The sequence below is a fragment of the Amblyomma americanum genome, chromosome 2 (genome assembly GCF_052857255.1).
Source record: "Amblyomma americanum isolate KBUSLIRL-KWMA chromosome 2, ASM5285725v1, whole genome shotgun sequence".
Lineage (NCBI taxonomy): Eukaryota > Metazoa > Arthropoda > Arachnida > Ixodida > Ixodidae > Amblyomma > Amblyomma americanum.
Window position 1 is genome coordinate 223,578,761 of NC_135498.1, and position 21,802 is coordinate 223,600,562.

At 43.4% G+C, this 21,802-nt stretch overlaps 1 protein-coding gene across 14 annotated transcripts in view; it reads right to left on the bottom strand.

Moving 5' to 3' along the window:
* LOC144122196 (polyamine-transporting ATPase 13A3-like) overlaps positions 1 to 21,802 on the bottom strand; it is a 738,347-nt gene that overhangs the window by 146,222 nt on the left and 570,323 nt on the right. For all 14 annotated transcript variants that reach the window (XR_013312846.1, XR_013312843.1, XR_013312839.1 and 11 more), the window contains one exon: positions 15,588 to 15,736. Coding sequence is in view for 6 of the 14 variants with exons in the window: in XM_077655777.1 (XP_077511903.1) it covers positions 15,588 to 15,736 (149 nt within the window). In the remaining 8 variants the exon portion in view is untranslated. The remainder of the gene's footprint in view (positions 1 to 15,587; positions 15,737 to 21,802) is intronic.

The following is a 21,802-nucleotide window of genomic DNA, read 5'->3' on the forward strand; positions in this document are numbered from 1 at the left end:
AGATAGCGGAGTGCAGCCGCTCCTTACCCATTCAGAGCGGCCTGAGGTTTTTGACCAAAACTGCACGTGGCAGAAGTGATGCGCCGGGTAGTGTCTTGCTTACGTACCGGGTGCAAGCTGCCCACTTGGAAGTTACGAGCTTGTGAGCGTGCTGACAAACTGAGAAAAAAAAAATTCTGGCGTCATGTACAAGACTCTCTGCGCTGAGTGCGAGCAGATAGGCGAGAGCAGGAGCTTTGAAAACCGTTTTAAAGAGCACAAGAAGGACGTGGCAAACAAGTAAGCCATTTCCAGAGCACTTGCGGAGCATGCCGTATCGACAAAACGTGGCATCTGTTGCGCAGAGGCTTCCGTCTTCACCAAGGAAAGAGACTGGCTTCAACGCCTATATCCGTCCTGTGACATCATAACAGGACACCGTGACGTCATAAGAGTGCGCCGAGTTTGAATCGGAGGCCGGGAAAAACTTTTTCAACTTCTGATCCAAATTTCTTTGGAATAAATGCATCTTTCGCTCCCGGACAAGCGGCAACAAAGCCATGAAATGCCGAACTATCAGATTTTGCTAACAAAAAAACTGGTAGAGTTCTCCTCACTGTACCATTAAATGTTAACACCTCTTTTGGCCTAGTTGATGCATACTTGAATTAGAGAAAAAATTTGCGCCATACCATGCACGCCACAAGAAAAGACCGAAAACGAGACACAAGCGCTTCTGCCAGCGCTTGTTTCCTCATCTTCGTTCTTTTCTTGTGGCGTGCATGGTTTGGCGATAGTTTTTTCTTTCATTCATGTGTAAACGATTTATTCAGATGGTTGCAATAAAAGAAACTACAGTTGAATGCCGTAAAAACGAAATACATGGTATTTAAGCCAATCAATAAGCATTAAAAATGATTAACTTACAATACGCAGGACAAAACTTAGAACAAGTGTGCAAAAGTTCCTTGTCTTGGACCCTTCATGTCAATCACCTGCTCTCCGAACTCGCAAAGTCTGTTGGATGTATTAGAAAAAATAGCCTCTCTTCTAATTCTTTGGCTAAAGCAATCACCATATTACTCCCTGTTCTATTCTAAACTTTGTGTTTGGAGGTTTTCCCATGATCTTCCTCATGGATCCTGCAGAGGTGCTCCTGGCAGAATTCCGGAAAGAAAAATTGATGCGCTCTGTTCTTGTCGTATGTGTTCCTTTGTTGTGTCCTGTGTTCTTTGCGCAAGTACATACTTTGTTAGACCATTCAGAGGATGACAAAAAGAAGACTGTCACAATTCAATACGTGCATTCTGTTTCGCATCGGCTAAAGAAGGCTGGGAACCGCGCTGGCATCTAAGTCATGTTTTCAGCACCAAACAAGCTGGGCGGCCTTTGCCGAAAAGTGAACGAGAAAGAAAAGAAGATGTCACGCATTAAAAAACATGATACTCGTTTTGTTGACTGCAAGATCGGAGGTGTTTATGAGATTCCCGTAACCTGTGGCCACACGTACGTTGGTCAGACAGGCTGTTGGCTCAATGACCGGCTACGTGAACACGCAAATTCCATAAGAACTGGAACAGGTAGCAATTTTCTATTGCACTGAAAGAAATGCAAAGGTTGTAAACAAAATTGCACGAAACGCACGCTCTACGTAGATACAAAGAAAAAGAAGCAAGAGAAATCTTCGAGGAATTCGTCATTGATAAAAGGGGAGAAACCTGCGTCAGCACACCATCGATCGCCCTCCTCCAGAAGGAACTGTCATACCTGAAATCTTGAGTTTCCTTTCCGAGATTAGTATCCGACCTTTTCTGGTTTTTTTTTTGTTTTGCATCTAGCAAAATCACTTGGTGCTTTATCTTTTCTTCCTTTGACGGTATTTATTGCACGCGCAAATAAAACCGTTTTCAGTTGGTAGTGTCAGCGCTGTGCTCGTCTTTCTTCTATAGTGCATGCGTTTTTGCGCTGCATATTTTTCTCACTGTTCCTACAGTTCAGTCACAAGCCCTCTTCGCATGTGACGTGGTGAAGAACTCCATTCTACTGAAAAATTGAAATCGTTTTCTTGGTAGCAGAGGTTTTTAACACTGATTGGTCAGACTGCAAGATGTGTTTCCCGGCTCAGTACTGTTTGTGTTGAGGAACTATAGCAGTTCTGCCATCCGGTCACTTCATTTTAACTTTTTGTAAATGTACCCTTCAGCAGGCTTCTGTATTGCCGTACCTGGCGGCTTTAAAGACCAGCACATCATTGTATTTGAGCAGTGGATGGCTGGTTTTGTGTATATTTGCTGCCGGCGGCAAAATGTGCTTCATTGAGGAGAAAGCACGGAGAAATGTCGGATGTTTAACGCAGGTACTCAACTTGCAAATTGTTTTTTTCGCTTAAAAAAATGCTCTGATTATACTAATAGAAATAAATGCCATTAAATGGCATTGTGCAATTTTTTATCTTGCAAAATTTAATTAAGATCACCTCAGTTTGGAATAGACTGCTGAATGTCACGAAAAGCAATTTTTCTCACATTTAGAATTCCTTTGCTGACATGCCTTATTCTTTTTGCTCTCTAAAACAATTTTATCGCCTTCTTTTCCTTTTGGACAGCTTGAAAAATAGAATAACTGCTGTGAGAACATAAAATTTGATATACGATTTCAAATTTTCATATTTTGTGCCTTCTTCCATGTTTTGTTTGAAACAAAATAAGTTCATTTTGCTGCATATGGAGGCGCAAGACTTTTCATTTATTTAAAAAAGTTTCATAGTTATGGGTAAGGATGTTTTTTTTTTACAAATGTTTTGCGAGGCTAGGTTTTGCTACCACTTAGAAACGTGAGATGGTGGCCGCCCACAATAAAAATTTTTCTGCCAGAAAGAAGCTGGGCATTTTTGTCATAGTATGAAATAAGCCGTTAGTTTTTTTTTAAAGAAATCGAAGATGGTTGAGTACTATGTATCAGTTGGCGTGGATTGACCCAATGGCATCTAAATGAAAACTGTGTGCTGGTTTGAAGGAGCCTTTATGATAATTTTGGAGCTCGATTAATATTGGAGTGTCGGTAGAATGCAATTTTTCTGCTTGCATAATTGTAATGCTTCCATATCATGCCGTTTACTTTGCCTCTTTTGTGTAAACTTCTATTCCTTTGTAAATAATTTTTGGTGCAGTTAATCACCCCATATGGATACTGCTGCTCCTGAGTAGTATACTTAGCTGGACCAGTGGGGTGGTATGACTTTAGGTACCTTTGCTAAACTTTCGAGAAAATTTTATTCATTCATCTGGCTGCTTGGTACTTTCATGTTTCATATGTAACGGCAGATGAAATGCAGGTCGGTCCTAAGGATGAATGTGGCCATTTGTTAACACCATTTTACAGTAGTGATGTTTGCAAAATGATTTATTCTATTTATCTAGTTTGTACTTTTGTTCACTACATCGCGCATGTATGTCCTAAAGAAGGGGAACCATAACTCATGGAGTAAAAAATTGCCTGACTTTTTTGTTGTGAACATTCTTTTGCCACAGCTAGGTTTTGTGATCTCCAAACGCACACCTTTTTTGTATGTATTTCTTTAAGACTGGGTGCAGAAAAAAAACATCTGCTTGGAACCCCTTGTGGTCATTTTCTAGATCTACACTTCATCTCTTAAGAATGTGTGACAGTATTTTAGTCTTGGCAAAACAGCACGCTGGGTGGCAGGACACAGGCAAAACACAGATACAACGCTGACTAACAACTGAGGAATTTATTGCTTTGCTCAAAACAAATACAGGAAGCATCATCCAAAAAGCAGAAGAGGAAAGTCATGGAATCGTCATTTTGTTACATCTGTTGCGATTATTTATCCAGATAGACAATTTCTTTTTTCATTAACAGTACTTACGATGTGCTTATGCAGGTTGAACGTTTCTTATGTATCATGTACGTCAGGTATATCGCGCATGAGCTATCGATTATATTTCCTCAGAAATATAATCAATAGAAATATAATCGATAGAGATATAATCGAAATATAATGAGATTATATTTCCTCATTGCGGAAATTGTGGAATGCACTCATATTTCGACATGTGTCTTGCTACCATGTTATGAGTTGCCGACATGTTTCATTACATGTATGTAGACACACCCACCTTATTTCCCAACGTATGACGCTCCTCATGACAAAGGGATCTTGTACACTGAGCCACTGTCGCATACTGTGAATTTGTCTCTGTGCTTCGTCTTACAAGGGGCTGTCTTTGAAGCACCTTTGCTGGCGTGTTGCATACTAATTTCTGCTACTTTCTGCGAAAGCAAACGAAGCCATTGCAAAGAAATTGTGCAAGCTGCAAAAGAAGGTCAAGTGCCAAACATTGAAGAAAGAAGCCCGAAAACTTGTGTCAACCCAATAACTTGACCAAAATAGGGCTGGCTGTGAAGAAGGGTGAAGGCCAATGCCTCCTTTACGGCAGAAACACACAAGAATAACAGGCTTTTTGGTGTAATTGTCTCCGAACAAGGATCGTGGCAGCAGCCCTTAGGGAGGTATCTGCAAGAATTGCTCTCCTTGCTCACCGTGGAAGACCTTTTCCTGGCTAAGAATCCACAAATGTCTGCATTCCTCTCGAACAGATGTCCAGAAGAACCGTCCAGTTCATTGTAATCAAGGACTTGCATGTTGCCACATACCGCCTTGTTTGAGATGGTAAGAGAAGGCATTGATTTTATGTGAGCAGTACGATTCCAGAACCAATGCGGAGTTAATGCGGATGGATTTGTGGAGCTGTCAACCATCTTTTTGCGTCCTACCTGTGTAAAGTTTAATGATGATCTGTACATTCAGTGGCAAGGAGTATGCACTGCTTCCTGCGTTGCACCAGTTGTTTTAGTGACCTTGTGCTGACCTGCCTGTCAAGATCGCCTAGTAGTAGAAGCTATTCGTGGCACGATTATGGTAATGACCTTCCTATTTGTGTACGACTTCCTATTAATCCAGAAGCTAACCATGGGCAACACAAGGACATTGTTGACTTCTTTAAGAGCTCCGAAGTTCTTGCCAACTTTGAGCTGACAAAAGAAATGCTAGTCGAGGTACTGTTTCATTTTCTCGATATATGAATGTACATCAGAGAGGCCCATATGTGCTTGTGTTATCTTCTGCAGCCGAAAAACTGCTGTGGCTGCAGATGCACTGAAAAATGCCCTAAATAGATTGTGTATTCACCGTCAGCAGGCAAGTGTCAAGGCCGAACTGACACGGATACGGGAACCTAGATTCCCAGATGACCTCATCTGCAGCCTTGGCTTCAATGTAATGAAAGAAATTTGCCGATCTACGCCAACGAGGATTCAGAAAGAAGAACGAAGTTAGCTGTCGTACCACATGTGCACGGTGTCAGCCACGCGCTAAATAAAGTGGTCGGGCGGGCTGCTGTGAGCTTAGTATGCACCGCACCCAGCAAAGGTGTTTTAGAGACAGCCCGGTTTTAGAGACAAATTCACAGCACGTGACAGTTATCTGGTTTACAAAATCCCTTTGTCATGCAGATCATCATATGTTGGAAAAAAAGACCGGCGTGTCAAGATTCTTCTAATGCAGCATTTCGACAACAGGCAGGATATGGCAGCAAGCTGGCGAGACACGTGTTGTACAGTAAATGCATTCCGCGCTTTCGACGTTGTAAAATTCTGAGTAAGTATAATCGATAGCTCATGCGCGAGATATATGAGGTGTACATCATATATACGAATTATTCAACCTGCGTAAGGTCATCGCAACTATTGTTAATGAAAAAAGAAATAGATTGGATATATAAGTTAGTAACGGTTATAGTCTGTGATTATATCTGGGTAAATCATCATGACAGATGTCTCAAAGCGATGATTCCGTGACCTTCGTTCTCGGTATTTTGGATGATGCTTCGTGTATTTATTTATTGCGAGCAAAGCACTAAATCCTCAGTTGTTATCCACGCCGTATATTGGTCATCTTGTCGGTGTCCTGTTACCCTGTGCGGTTTTGCCAAGAATCATGCACCAACTAGCCCGGTGGCTTTCTGTGAAGTAGTTTAGTGACGTCGTGCAAATTTTTTTTATTGGCTTTTGAGGTTTCTTGCCGCAGACATGGAAGATATGTTAACTTGGCACTGTTGCCTGCCTTTCAAGATCTCACATACTTGGTGGAATAATGAATGCATGCTTTGTGTTGCGTTGAAGCAAACCACTTTCATGCAAGCGGTTGCATCGCTGACTTTGACACAGATACTATATTTTCTTCTGTAGCAGTGAATGTTACACCTGACGTGTCGCTGGTGTGATTGTAAAGCATTATGAAGTGCGCGATATTTTCTTCTGTTGTCGTGGTGCTTTGGGCCTTTTATAATTAGTTCACTCTCCAGCAAGGCCAGTGGTTTGCACTAGCTTTTAGCAATTCATGCAGAATTAATCGCATGGCCTGACCACCTTCACTCTATTCCCTGATAGGTAGCGTGCTAGCTCAAACATTGTTTTTATAATGCCGTTTCGAGCTATTTTCTCTGAAACCGCAATGGCCTCCTTGGTATTGTTTAGGGAATAACAGGTGGCATTTGCTCGTCATATGGGAAGATTTTAATCTCTCTGCCAGCGTTAACATGCATAATATCGCACATCATTATTGTGAAGTATGTTGGCATTTTATAAGGATCATTAAGCAATGTAAACTGATATGAAATGTACTGTTTTTGTGTAGAATGCACACTCGCACCATGCATGCCGTTCTGCGAAGGAAATCCTAAGGTGGCTGAGAACCTGTTCGTCGACGGAGGATGACTACTCGGCAGACTCACCACTGCTGCTCACCACCGCAACTGCCATACTGTCGAGATTATGGATGTTCAGCATAAGCTACCTTATGTTTGCGTACAAGCTATTCCTGATAGTTAGTGTCACAGTCCAAGCCTTCCTAAAGCTGGTTTATAATGATGCACAGGCATGAATTCTTGATCGATTCCTCTGAAAATTTAGGAGGCAGAAGTAACCGCAATTGAATCGTATTTTTGCCGCACCATAACACCAATAAAGCAGACATGGGGCAGTTCTTTCTTCGATGGCACTAAGGAATTCATTGGCGAAGCTACTTGTGCTTTGTGGATGTCTGTGCTGAGAATAAAAATTTGCCACATTTCTACAGTATTGTGATCTGCGTGCCAGTAAATATTTTTTGTTGGCGCACAGCCGGTCTTCTGCTATGAAGAGCTCCAGTAATGCAGGTTTAATACATTATGTAAGCATTATAATGGTAAATTTAAAGAACACTTTACGAAAGCAATAAAAGTGGGAATTTTTATGAACCAAATGCATGCATTTTTCCAGAAGAGTGAAGGAGTGTATGAAGCGCTAAAACGCCAATGGCTCGGCGGTAATAGCATGCGAATCCCCCTGCACCTTTAGGTCACTTCTTGGGGTTTTCGGGCTGGTTCTATCGCGAAACACTCGGCATGAAAGGTGTACGAACACACAAGACTCCCTTCTGAGCCGGGTGCAAGAGTGCGAGTTATAGACACCTGAAAACTCCTTTAAAGGTGTTTTATTTTTTTTACAGTGTAGGCTACAACTACTGAGAAAACATGCCCTCCGCACTTTTGCGAACCGCGCCGTCTCTATTAGATTCTAAGAGGATTCTGGTGTGGGCTAGTTGGTTCGTACTTTCTACGACACAGATTGACACCGCGCAGCGGAACGAGGACGAGAAGAAACACCCTGTGTTTTGTCCTGTGTTTTGTGTTTCTTATTGTCGTCATCGTTCTGTGCATCATCTTCATCATCAGCCTTACTAAACCCACTGCAGGGCAAAGGCCTCTCCCATGTCTCTCCAATTAATCCTGTCCTTTGTCAGCTGCAAACACCCTTTGCCTGCAAACTTCTTAATCTCATCCGCCCACCTAACCTTCTGCCGCCCCCTGCTACGCTTACTTTCTCTTCGAATCCACTCCGTTACCCTTAAGGACCAGCGGTTATCTTGCCTTCGCATTACATGCCCTGCCCAAGCCCATTTCTTTCTCTTGATTTTGACTAGGATGTCATTAGCCCGCGCTTGTTCCCTCACCCACTCTGCCCGCTTCCGGTCACTTAACGTTACACCTGTCATTTTTCGTTCCATGGTTCGCTGCGTTGTCCTTACCTTAAGCTGAACTCTTTTCGTTAGCCTCCACGTTTCCGCTCCATAGGTGAGTACCGGAAAGATAGAGCTGTTGTACACTTTTCTCTTGAGGGAAATTGGTAAACTGCCACTCATGATCTGCGAGAACCGGCCATATGCGCTCCAATCCATTCTTATCCTTCTAGTTATCTCCCTCTCATGATCCGGATCAGCTGTCACTACCCCCCTTAGTATTTCTTCACAACTTCCAGGCTCTAGCTGCCAATTGTGAACTGTTGTTTCCTTCCTAGAGCGTTGAATATTACCTTGGTTTTCTGCATGTTAATTTTAGACCATCGTTCTGCTCTGCCTGTCTACCTCATTGATCATGATTGGCAGTTCACCTCCTGTGTGACTCAGCAAGGCAATGCCATCAGCGAATCACAGATTATTTAGGTATTCTCCATTTACTCTTATTCCCAACTGTTCCCAATTCAGGCCTCGGAATACCTCCCGTAAACAGGAGGCGAATAGCATTGGCGAGATCGTGTGTCCTTGCCTGACGCCCTTCCTTATCGGAATTTTATTGCTGACTTTATGGAGGACTATAGTAGCTGTGCAGTTGATATATATATATATATATATATATATATATATATATATATATATATATATATATATATATATATATATATATATCAGACAAGACAAGTGAAATAAGGGGCTCGTTTTGACAAACATATTAAGGAAGCCAAAGGTCAACGAAACTAAGGTGCATAGGGGAATGTTTTCTATTTTTTTTAATTTTAATGCCAATCAATTGGTTTTAAAGAAAATTACTTATAAACCAGCATAAAAAACAACCATGCCGCCGGTGGGATCCGAACCCACGACCTCCGAATATCGCGTCCGGTGCTCTTACCAACTGAGCTACGGCGACGGCTGTCCAATCTGCTGCTTTCGTGGGTATTTATGTTTTGCGTGTAAGCGAACCTTGAGAGTGTTCACCAGCGCCACCCTCGTCCATAGCGGTGGACGTAGCACGTCCTGTAATACCGCAAGTGTGACGTAGAATGTCATCTAACGGTGAGGGCGGAAACTGTGCGAGAGCCCTCTTATACTACCTATGGCATCAAGACTGCCAGAACCGAGACCCCCGTTAAGCTATTAGCAGACAAGACAAGTGAAATAAGTGGCTCGTTTTGACAAACATATTAAGGAAGCCAACAGTCAACGAAACTAAGGTGCATAGGGGAATGTTTTCTATTTTTTTAATTTTAATGCCAATCAACTGATTTTAAAGAAAATTACTTATAAACCAGCAGAAAAAACAACCATGCCGCCGGTGGGATTTATTGATTGGCATTAATATTAAAAAAAATAGAAAACATTCCCCTATGCACCTTAGTTTCGTTGACTGTTGGCTTCCATAATATATATATATATATATATATATATATATATATATATATATATATATATATATATATATATATATATATATATATATATATATATATATATATATATATATATATATATCCAGTATTTTCACATAAGGCTCTTTTACCCCCTGATTACGCAATGCCTGTATGACTGCTGAGCTTTCCACTGAGTCGAAAGCTTTCTCGTAATCAATGAAAGCTATATATGGAGGTTGGTTATTTTCTGCGCATTTCTCTATCACCTGATTGATAGTGCGAATATGATCGATTGTGGAATATCCTTCACGGAATCCTGCCTGATGGTTTGGTTGATTAAAGTCTATGGTTGCCCTGACTCTATTACCGATTACCTTAGTAAATACTTTGTAGACAACGGATAGTAAGCTGACCGGCCTGTAATTTTTCAAGTCCTTGGCGTCTCCCTTCTTATGAATTAAGATAATGTTTGTATTCTTCCAAGCTTCTGGTACAGTCGAGGTGATAAGGCATTGCACATACAGGGTGGCTAGTTTTTCTAACACGATCTCCTCACCATCCTTCAACAGATCTGCTGTTACCTGATCCTCCCCAGCTGCTTTTCCCCTTTTCATTGCCCCTAACGCTTTCTTTGCTTCCTCTTTCGTTACTGGTGGAATGACGCATTGCTGTGCACTGCTGTCTTTCTCAATAACGCTCTGATTACATTGGCTACTGTGCCGGTCTGTGCAGAACTCTTCGGCTACGTTAACTATCTTATCCATATTCCTAATGTCATTGCCCTGCTTGTCTTTTAATGCATACATTTGGTTTTTACCTATGCCTAGTTTCCTCTGCACTGTTTTTAGGCTACCTCCGTTCTTTAGAGCACGCTCGATTCTATCCATATTAAACTTCCTTATGTCGGCTACCTTTCGCTTACTTATGAACTTCGATAGCTCTGTTAGTTCTATTTTGTCGGTAGAGTTAGACGCCCTCATGCTTTCGCGCTTCTTAATCAGATCTTTCGCCACCTCAGATATCTTTCCGGTGTCCTGTCGAACTGTCCTACCTCCTACTTCTACTGTCACTCCGTAATGATTGATTGAAATAACGGAAATGAATCAATGATTTAAAGCCCTCAAGGGCCCTTGAGGTATCTATAATAAATAAATAAATAAATAAATAAATAAATAAATAAATAAATAAATAAATAAATAAATGTCAGATAATCGTTCATTGTATGAACATCAAGATCGTCTTCCTCAGTTAAAGCGGAATATCTGTTTTGCAGCGCTATCCTAAACTCCTGTACTTTCCCTCTTACGGCCAATTCGTTAATGGTCTTCCTCTTCACTAGCTTCTTCCGTTCGCTCTTCAAGTCTAAGCTAATTCAAGACCTTACCATTCTGTGGTCGCTACAGCGCACCTTTCCTAGGACGGCCACATCCTGAACGATGGCAGGTTGAGCGTATAGTATGAAGTCGATTTCACTTTTAGTCTCACCATTGGGACTCTTCCAGGTACACTTCCTGTTCTCTCGTTTGCGGAAGAAGGTATTCATGATTGGTAAATTATTTCTATCTGCGAATTCGACTAATAACTCTCCCCTGCTACTTCTAGAGCCGATACCATAGTCACCTACCAAGTGGTCGTCAGCCTGCTTCTTGCCCACCTTCGTATTGAAGTCACCCATTAGTACAGTGTACTGTGATTTTACCTTATTCTTTCCGATTCTACGTCCTCATACAAACTTTCAAATGTCTGGTCGTCATGGCTGGATGTGGGCGCGTAGGCCTGCACCACTTTCAGCTTGTAGCTCCTGTTCAGCCTAATAACTATAGCTGCTACCCTCTCGTTAATACTATAGAGATCCTCTACATTGCCAGCTATATCCTTATTAATGAGGAATCCCACACCTAGTTCTCGTCTATCCTCTAATCCGCGATAGCACAGTATGTGTCCGTCCTTTAGTACTGTATACGCCTCACCTGTCTTCCTAACTTCGCTAAGCCCTACCACATCCCATTTAATTCCCGCTAGTTCCTCGAGCGGCACTGCTAGACTAGCCTCACTAGATAAAGTTCTAGCGTTGAACATTGTCAGGTTCAGATTCCAATGGCGGCCTCTCCGGAGCCAGAAATTCTTAGCACCCTCCGCTGCGTCACATGTCTGACCGCCGCCGTGGTCAGTTGCTCCGCAGCCGCTGAGGACTGAGGACCGAGGGTTAATTGGTTTGATCATAGAAGGTTGTGGCCAAGTACTACGCCAGGGTGGCCAAGTCCTGCTCTGGTGAGAGAGTGCGTTGTCGGTTCTGGTCACCGAGTACAGGCCGCACTCCAGGCATGGTTATGCAATTCCATCGACACGCGGATTTTTTTTTTTTGAAACCCGGTGGAGAATTGCGCAGCTCCAGGATTCGAGCCCCGGTCCTCTTGCACGCAAGGCGGATGCTCTAGCTCTACGCCATAGTTGCGGTTGCTGTAGAAGTGCCGCGAGAATAATCTGGTAGAAATTTCTCGCTGGATCTTAATTGTCCACGCATTCGCCTAAGCCGCCACGAAGTATAGCAGTCTGTGTCGTAGAACATCTATTAGATTTTTGTCAACGCAACTACTATTTCCCAGATTTGATGTTTTAAAGGCAAATAAATACTGTTTATGGTTACTGGCACAGCAAATATATAAAAAAGTAACTTCACAGTAATTGCACGCCCGTCTTACCACGATACGATATCCATAATGCCAAAAGCAGGAAAAAAAGTCAGAAGAAATTATGGAAAGCAAGACCTGGAATATCAAGTAATACGCACGTTAATTAATTGTGCTTCTATTTGGCATTTCTGCCTGCCCGGAAAAACGCTCAAACGTGAACTGCGGGCAATTTTGTTTTCCGTTGACAGTGTTAAGCAACAGTGATAAATGTAAACTTTCCATTATGCCAACGTTGACTTCTTGCTTACGTGTTTTTGTGACATGAGTGAATCTTCAATGTGATTAAAATAAAACAAAAACAAAACCATCCACAGTGGTCAAGTAGAGCCATGTTTCATAGAACGTATGCGAGTACGATTTGTAAAGCAGCTTCTTTTTTCATATTTATTGATGTCATTCATTGTACCAGCTCTCTGATGCACTTCTGTAGGCTGCTCCTTTTGTTACGGGGGCAGAGACCTCGTCAGGCAACCACGCCTTTAATCTCTGGCACCCGAAGTAAGATGTGATTTTCCTGCAATTAAAAACTGACTTACTGACTGACTGACTAACCGACCGACCGACCGACCGACCGACCGACCGACCGACCGACCGACCGACCGACCGACCGACCGACCGACCGACCGACCGACCGACCGACCGACCGACCGACCGACCGACCGACCGACCGACCGACCGACCGACCGACCGACCGACCGACCGACCGACCGACCGACCGACCGACCGACCGACCGACCGACCGACCGACCGACCGACCGACCGACCGACCGACCGACCGACCGACCGACCGACCGACCGACCGACCGACCGACCGACCGACCGACCGACCGACCGACCGACTGACTGACTGACTGAGTGTCATCCCGCGCAGTACCAACTGGCGTTGTTGCAGCAAATTTGTTTAGCCTTCCTGCTGTTTTTTAAGCAGCGCGAAACACAGGACTTAGTGGAAGCAACACGAGACGACCCGAGCGCTATGTCTTCCACTACGTCCTGTGTTTCGCGCTGTTTAAAGATGAGTCCATTCCAACTTGCCCAGTTTTCTGTTCTCGTTAGACTTCCTGGACACAAGCGGAGCGTACGACAATGTCAACAGAGAACTCCTGTGGAACATATTAAAAGATGAAGGTATCGGTCACGAGGTAATTGATTTTATACAGGAAATATATTGAGAAAATAAAGTTGAAATAGCATGGGAAGGAATTAAGAGTAAAAGTGTCGAGGTGCAGGAGGGATTAAGGGAAGGTTGTCCACTGTCACCGCTGCTGTTCATGCTTTATATGATTAATATAGAACGAAGGCTACAAAGAAGCAATCTCGGTTATAATCTGTTGTACAGATTAGGCTGAAAGGTTGTTGAGCAACGACTACCGGTTTAACGTATCCGGGAGATATTTTACTGTTAGTGGATAGCCAGGAAGATTTGCAAACTTTGGTGAATTGCTGTGGAGACGAAAAGCACGAACAGTCTCTTATGGCGAAGAGATGCCGGGATAATGAAACATAGGGCATTGTGAGGGTACAACAGGTATGAAGTCCTCAGAGGTATTTGAAAAGGAATAATGGTGCCGGGGCTTACTTTCGGGAATGCGATTCTATGCTTAAGGGCTGAAGTTCATTCAAGATTAGAAGTAAATCAGAGAACTGTTGGAAGATTAGCACTAGGTGCCCAAGGGAGAACCACAAACGCGGCAGTACATGGGGATATGGGCTGGACAACGTTCGAAGCACGGGAAGCTCAGAGTAAAGTGCTATACGAAGAAGGCCTGATGAAATTGGACGATAACAGGTGGGCAGCTAAGGTATCTAAATACCTATACAGAAAAAGCGTTGACTCACAATGGCGGAAAAGAACCAGGAAACTACCAGTAAGTATCCCAGACATGAGGATGGAGAAAGAAAGAGCATGAAACGACAGGTTAGAAACACGAAGGCCAAAAATTGGATAGATTCAATAGAAAAGAAGCATAGTATAGACCTCTATTGATACTGGAAAAGGCAGATCAGGAAGGAAGCGTTTTATGATAACTCAAGAGGCAGCGCACTACTCTTTGAAGCTAGGTCAGGGTGTTCTGGAACGCGCAGCTACAGACAGACTTTAACGAAGAAGATGACACCTGTGCTGTTTGTGGTAAATCCGTAGAAATAATAGAGCACCACACACTCAAATAGGATGGGATCGATCCTAATGTCGATGGAGGCATTGTCAATCTTCCGAGCCACGACGGTTTAGAGATAACTATGGTGATGAAAATAAATCTGCGGTGGAAATTGGAAAAAAGCGATTGGAAGATTGCTTGCTCAGAAACAGATAGGTGACATAAGGTTAAAAGTGTAGGAAGACGTATTTAAAAAAAAGTGGCAAGCGCAGTTGAACAAAAATAAAGGAAAAAGCTGTCATGGTGGCAACTGCCATCGCTCCGATTCAAAGGGGACACTCCTACCTTCCATCCATCTATCCATTGTCGTCGACGCCACATATCAACAACTTTGCGAGCAAACGAACCTTTCAGATAGAGGAAATATGCTCACGGGACGCTATCCTCGGATGCGCTGCACAACAAGATGTTCGGGCCTAATCCAACACTTTTCGCACACCGTGAAGCATTCGTTGAAACCTGCTCTCCAAACGAAAAAAGAGGAAGACTCATTAGTGGCAGCAGCTTCCAAAGCAATCCGGACCAAAATCAGAGTAGCTCGCACTGATCCTCAGCAGCGTGGAGGTGATCACTATTTAAATGTTTACCTTAATAAACTCATGTCCCCCTTCTCAACATAAACACACTGCATGCTAGAATGGAATATATGAGGTAACAATAAAAGTCTTGGTGTAATGGAAGCTACCTAGTAGAAACATAATTCGCCATAATTCCGGCTCACTAAGGTGTGCTACCCTCGGACTGACTCATTTATGCTCTTTCCAATTCTTTTGCACACAATACATGAAAAGTGCCGCTGCGGTGGCTCAGTAGTTATGGCGCTCGGCTGCTGACCCGAAAGACGTGTGTTCGATTCCGGCCACTACGGTGGAGTTTCTTTGGAGGCAAAATGCTAGAGGTCCGTGTGCTGTGCGATGTCAATGCACGTTAAAGAACCCCAGGTGGTCGAAATTTCTGGAGCCCTTCACTTCGGCGTCCCTCATAGACTGAGTCACTTTGGGACGTTAAACATCCACAATTCAAACCACAATACATGAAAAGAATTCGCCAACACGCGAGTTTAATGTTGTGTGGCTAACGCTGATTCTTTGTTATATTCTTGTTCCTTGCTGTTCTTTTTTACACTAACGCTGCTTGGATTTGGAAGAATGTGCTGAGCGTAAAAAACTACAAAGTAAAATAGAGCAGTTCTGAAAAACATGCATACGGGCTCAAGGTTCTTGCTTACAGTTTGTCCAGAAGGGCCTCTGGAATGGCGGTCCGCTGGTGACAACCAGGGCTGTGACGAGGTACTGGTAGCAAGTCAGGAAGAACAAAACGGCGGTGTCCCAGTAGTCGTAAACGTCCTCCTCTGGGTCGTGATTCGGATACTCGTACCTGCGTCGTTATGAATCAAAAGGTTTCCTCGCAGTTTACACGACGGGGAAATAACACAGCGCCAACGAAATGCCTTAACCTGAACGGCGCGCATCGTTATTCAAAACATAAATGACAAGTGCACAGTATGAAAAATAAGGAATTTCCTAACCTCTACCGGAGTTTCAAGCTTCGGTTTTGCCTCTTAGACGACATAAACAAGTAATAAAAACTGTAGGTACGGGGACTACGAAAAATACGAGCGGTAATTGCATGGATACCTTACTGTGCAGGAAAAATATACTGCCACGTTGCAATGGCGACATGAAATTAAGGAGCCATGCAGCATTGCGTCGAAATAAAATGCACTGAAATCGGCGGGGTGCGCGATAGCAGTAGCAAGTGCACTGTACGATCATCTACTACCCAATGCTGTCGGCGGCTCTTGGCTTAAAAAAGACACGGGAAACTTGGAGGCATCGCTCGTCTCTTAATGGGACACTGAGGAATAATTGAAATTTTTCTGTATTATCGGTTTGTCACAAAATCGATATGAAAGTGTGGCGCTTTTTCTCTTGCCGCATTGTGAGACCTACGCCGGCTCATCCAGATGTTGTTGTTGTATATTTCCTATAAAAATGCTTAGGGCAGCTGCTACATGAACACCTGCACGCTGACTAATTCGTTGGACCAAGGAACACCGTGCTCTAATCACTCCGTGTGCGGTAACCCTCCCCCGTGGTCTTACCCGTGCAGAGGAGGTTGCGCTTCGGAGGATACGGGTCGGGATTGCCCTAACTCCAGCTGTGACACGCAAGTGGACGCATTTCAAAGATTTATATCCCCGCGCCGGGTGTCCAGTCTGCAAGATCAGACATGAGACGGATATCCACCACTTGTTGTGGGTTTCCCGGCGCAGAAGCCGACGTGAATTCAGCACCTGGGGGCGGTGGGTCTCTCACCGGGCTATCCGTATTCCTATATTGCCTGGACACAGGGTCCTTATCATCGTTCACTACTTGATTTCATTAGATCAGCCCACCTTTTTCATTTATTTAAGCATCTTACTCATCTCTGATTTCACAACCTTTATGCTCTGAGGCCATAAAAACCACTTGGAAAAAAAAAATAGGAGGGCCTGCTTTGGCAGCGAAGGCAGCATCCAGCAAACTTCGCTTACCCTATTATCAAAATATTGCAAATGCAGTGGTGTAGCCTTTTCAGCATCGTTTATCCCTTTCCGGTGAAAGTGCTGCCGGACATTTCAGGCTGCCTGGTTTTCTGTACCACTGAAATTACCGCGTTCTACAGCACATCCAGGAGAATGTCATTTGGCGGCAGCAGCAGCATCCAGCGAAAAATCAGTTTCAGTGCTTATCACAGTTTTGCAGATGGCGTGCAGTTCTTATTTCATTTAATTTCATTTCATTACTCTCAGGGCCGGCCAGGCGTTACAGAGAGGAGTGGTTAATATCCCCTCCAGAGTTCTTGATCTCACTACGTGATTACATGCATGCGCTGCAAAACTGGCAAATTATTATGGCGGGCGATTTTAAACTACCTCCAGTGGACTGGCTAAATAAGCCTGAAATACAGCGTGTTGGTAGCCTGTTTTCGGCATAATGCTTTCACGCGACATAAAACAAATCATTCTTGAAAACACGCGCGATAATGGTGACACTGGCTCAATATTGGATGTTGCATTTGTTAGCAAGAATATTACAGAGATCGAGGTTTGCGTTGAGGAGGCAATATCGGACCAAAAGCTTGTGCTGTTCAGTTGCAGCCTTGATAACTTCAAGAAAAATACATTAAAGGTTGTAAAACTGTTAAAGACTTCAGTCATGCCAATGATCAATCCGTCCTTCATGAACTATGGAAGCTGGCTGACAACTTACCAAAAACTGACATTACTTCACTATGGCAGGCGTTTGCAACTTGCTGTAAATACTGCAACGATGTCTTTGTTCCGACAAAACGCATTAAAGCACAGCGAACAAACCCATGAGTTGACAGAAAAATTATGCATTTAAACCGTAGTCTAAAACGCGCAAAAAAGCGGAAGAACAAAAACCCCATTGATATTCGCCAACTGCAAACCCAGCTTTCTGGTGCACTATTGCTAGCCCGACAGAAGTATTTTTCCAGTGCCTTGCCGAAATACATCAAAACTAGCCCTGATAAATTTTGGCGGTACCTTGGAAATAAGAGCACACACTTGTAAAGAAATAAGGCAGCATGATAATGGGATTGCTGATCCACAGGAAATTTACAGCATAATGAATGAATACTTTCATTCTGTAGCCAGCCAGGTAGATAGTATCACAGAGGCTTCGTTTTCTCGCTACCAAGTGTCAGACTTTATATCTTTTGAGGGCGTGTTTTTATTATTGCTAAAAGTTAAACAAAGATCTTTTGAAGGCCCAGATGGCATACCCATTTCCTTCCTTCATCGTAACGCCGAGCCTATTGCACACATTTTAACAGCTATCTTTTCTTTATCTATTAGCACGGCAACTTTACCTAAAAATGGGGTGTGGCCCGTGTCAAAGCAGTCCACAAAAAAGATGACCGCCAGCTTGTGCAAAACTGCCGCCCAAATTCACTGACATCTACGAGCTGCAAAACACTAAAACACATCATCGCTCACTACATAACAAATTTTCTTGAAGCTAACAACTTACTCTCTCCATTTCAGCATGGATTTCGGAGTGGTTTGTCGATATGTACCCAACATTTAACAACGGTTCAGGAAATCGCTCTAACACTTCATTCTTCTGGGCAGGTTGATCTTATCTTCCTTGATCTTAGCAAAGCGTTTGATTGCGTTCCTCACGACAAACTTCTTGAAAAACTTACTAATTTTTGGTCTTCCTGCATTCATCATAAACTGAATAACAGCGTACCTTTCGAACCGCACTCAGTTCGTGGATGTTAATGGCCATGCCTCCAATGTATTACCGGCTTCGCCCGGAGTGGCTCAAAGAAGAGTACTTGGACCAATTCTTAATCTATGATAATGACATAACTAGTGCCGTTCCTCCTCATGTTAACATTAGGTTGTTCACGGACGATTGTCTGCTCTTTAAACAGGTTACAGGCCGTGACGATCAACTTCAATTACACAATAGTTTAGCCACGCTTAATGAATGGTGCGCGGATTGGTCTATGACCCTAAACACTGAAAAAACGGTCTTTCTTCGCGTCACAAACCAAAAACAGACAATTTCATTTTCATATTGCATCAATAATACTCAAATAAAGGAAGTCACAGAATACAATTACCTAGGCGTAACGTTTACAAACACTCTTTCGTGGTCCAAACACATTGATAGCATTGGCGCATCCGCTTCCCGAAAACTCGGCTTTCTGCGTCATTAGCTGAAAACAGCACCTCCTGATTTGAAAATGCTAGCCTACAGAACTTACGTATTGCCGAAATTAGAGTATGCACCCATAGTATGGGATCCCTTTCATCTAAAGCATAAACATAAACATGAAGTGGTTCAGAGGCGAGCAGTGAGGTTCATTTTCAACAATTTCAGGACCACTGTTTCGCCGTCACAGCTCATGGCTGACAACCATATCCCTACCTTAGAATTGCGAAGAACTATAGCACGACTTAAATTTCTTTTCATGATGTATGGCGAGTCTCTAGAATTTAATGGACGGCCATTCAGTCAACGTTACCTGCCACGCGTGTCAAGGCACAATCACGCTCACAATTTGCTGCCTTTCCATGCCCGCACTAACTTGTATAAATATTCCTTTTTTCCAAGAAAAATTTGTCAGTGGAATGGTCTCCCCTGAGAAATTTTTACCTCTGATAATTTTGAACAGGTGCTCCTGCTGTATTTTGCGTCGTGACATTCTGTGACGACGTTTTTTCCGTAATTTTATCAGGTTATCATTATTCTGAGGGGTAGCGTATGCAAGTTCGTTTTTGTGAGATTACGTAAAAATCATTCTACATAACTGAAATGCGTGCTTGTTCATTTTTGTTCTCTCTCACATGTTAAACGCAAGAGCTTATTTGCAATTCTTGTTAATCGGGAGAAAATGTTATACGACATCCCCACCTGCTTGGTCTCGTTGAGACCGCAGTATTTGTATTTAAATAAAGAAATAAATAAACGAAACAAATTAAATATATATATATATATATATATATATATATATATATATATATATATATATATATATATCAGACAAGGTAAGGGAAATGAGGGAGTCGTTTTTGACCAACTGATGAAGGGAGCCAACAGTCACCGAAACCGAAAAACAAGTCACCGAAAAAATGTTTAATTTTTGTTTTTTTTAAATGTGTAGTGCTAATCAGTGGGGTAATAACACCAGATTAATCATTCGCTTAACGAAGATTACTTATAAAGAAGCAGAAAAAACAACCATGCCGCCAGTGGGATCCGAACCCACGAACTCCGAATATCGCGTCCGGTGCTCTTACCAACCGAGGTACGGCGACGGCTGTTCAATCTGCTGCTCTCGTGGGTATTTATGTTTTGCTGAGTGTAAGCGAACCTTGAGAGTGTTCACCAGCGCCACCCTCGTCCATAGCGGCGGACGTAGCACGTCCTGCATTATCGCGAGTGTGACGTGGAACGTCATCTAACGGTGAGGGCGAGAACACCACTTATAAAGCAGCTGAAAAAAGCATTACTAATACAGCAGCAGGTCGTGGGTTCGGATCCCACCGGCGGCATGGTTGTTTTTTCTGCTGCTTTATAAGTAATCTTCTTTAAGCGATAGATTAATCTAAGTGTTATTATCCCAATGATCACCAATACGCATTAAAGAAAAATTAAACATTCCCTTATGCACGTTGGTTTCGGTGACTACTGGCTCCCTTCATAAGTTTGTCGAAAACGAGTCCCTCCTTTCCCTTACCTTGTCTGCTAATTGCTTAACGAGGGTCTCAGTTCTGGCAGTCTTGATGCCATAGGTAGCATAAGAGGGCTCTCGCACAGTTTCCGCCCTCGCCGTTAGATCACGTTCCACGTCACACTCGTGGTAATACCTGACGTGCTACGTCATCCGCTATGGACGAGGGTTGCGCTGGTGAACAATTTCAACGTTTGCTAACACCCAGTAAAGCATAAATACCCACGAGAGCAGCATATTCCAAGCCTCAGCTTTCCAAGCCTCAGTTCTGTCCAACATCTACCCCTCGGGCGGAAAGGCGCCATCCTGGCGACTGGGAGGATACGGACGGGCGAATTATGAAGAGGCGAGGATGACGGGATCGTAGTGAAATTTAAGGCGATCGACGTGGAAAATTTCGTGGCCACGGTGACGGTGACCCGGGGATGGTTGGAGGGGCTCGAAGAGGTAATTTACAGGAGAGGTTTGCTGGATGATGCGATAAGGCCCTAGGAGCTTCGAGGAGAGGCCGGGACTGGAAGACGGGACGCACAGCCAGACCAAGGAGTCGGAAGGGTAAGGCGGAACAAGAGCAGATGGGTCACGGATGCTTTCCTGGTGCTGCTGGGCTTCAGACATGAAGGAACGTTAACACGGTTTGACGGGCTAGTTGGTTAAGCATCTTGAACAAACAGCGCGAACAAAGACGAGCACAAAAGACAAGAAAGCGAACGACACGGCGCTGACTAACAACTGAGGGTTTATTGCTGATCACACAAGTATAAATACATGGATGTCGGCAATGAGGGAAAGGTTTACAAAGTGCAAAAAACCAACATTTACGTTTTGTTTTTGGTTTTTTGCACTTTGTAAACCTTTCCCTCATTGCCAACATCCATGTATTTATACTTGTGTGATCAGCAATAAACCCTCAGTTGTTAGTCAGCGCCGTGTCGTTCGCTTTCTTGTCTTTTGTGCTCGTCTTTGTTCGCGCTGTTTGTTCAAGATGAAGGAACGGGCAAGTTGACGACATTCATCGGCGTATTTGGCTGCTTGAGAAAGGGTTGTAAACTCAGAAGCATCAGTACGGTACGGGAGAATGGTGTCCAGTGTGCAAGAAGGCTCACGGCCGTAAAGAAGAAAGTAGGGAGAAAATCCGGTGGTCGATTGCGTAGCGGTATTATAAGCAAAAGTAACGAAGGGTAGAAT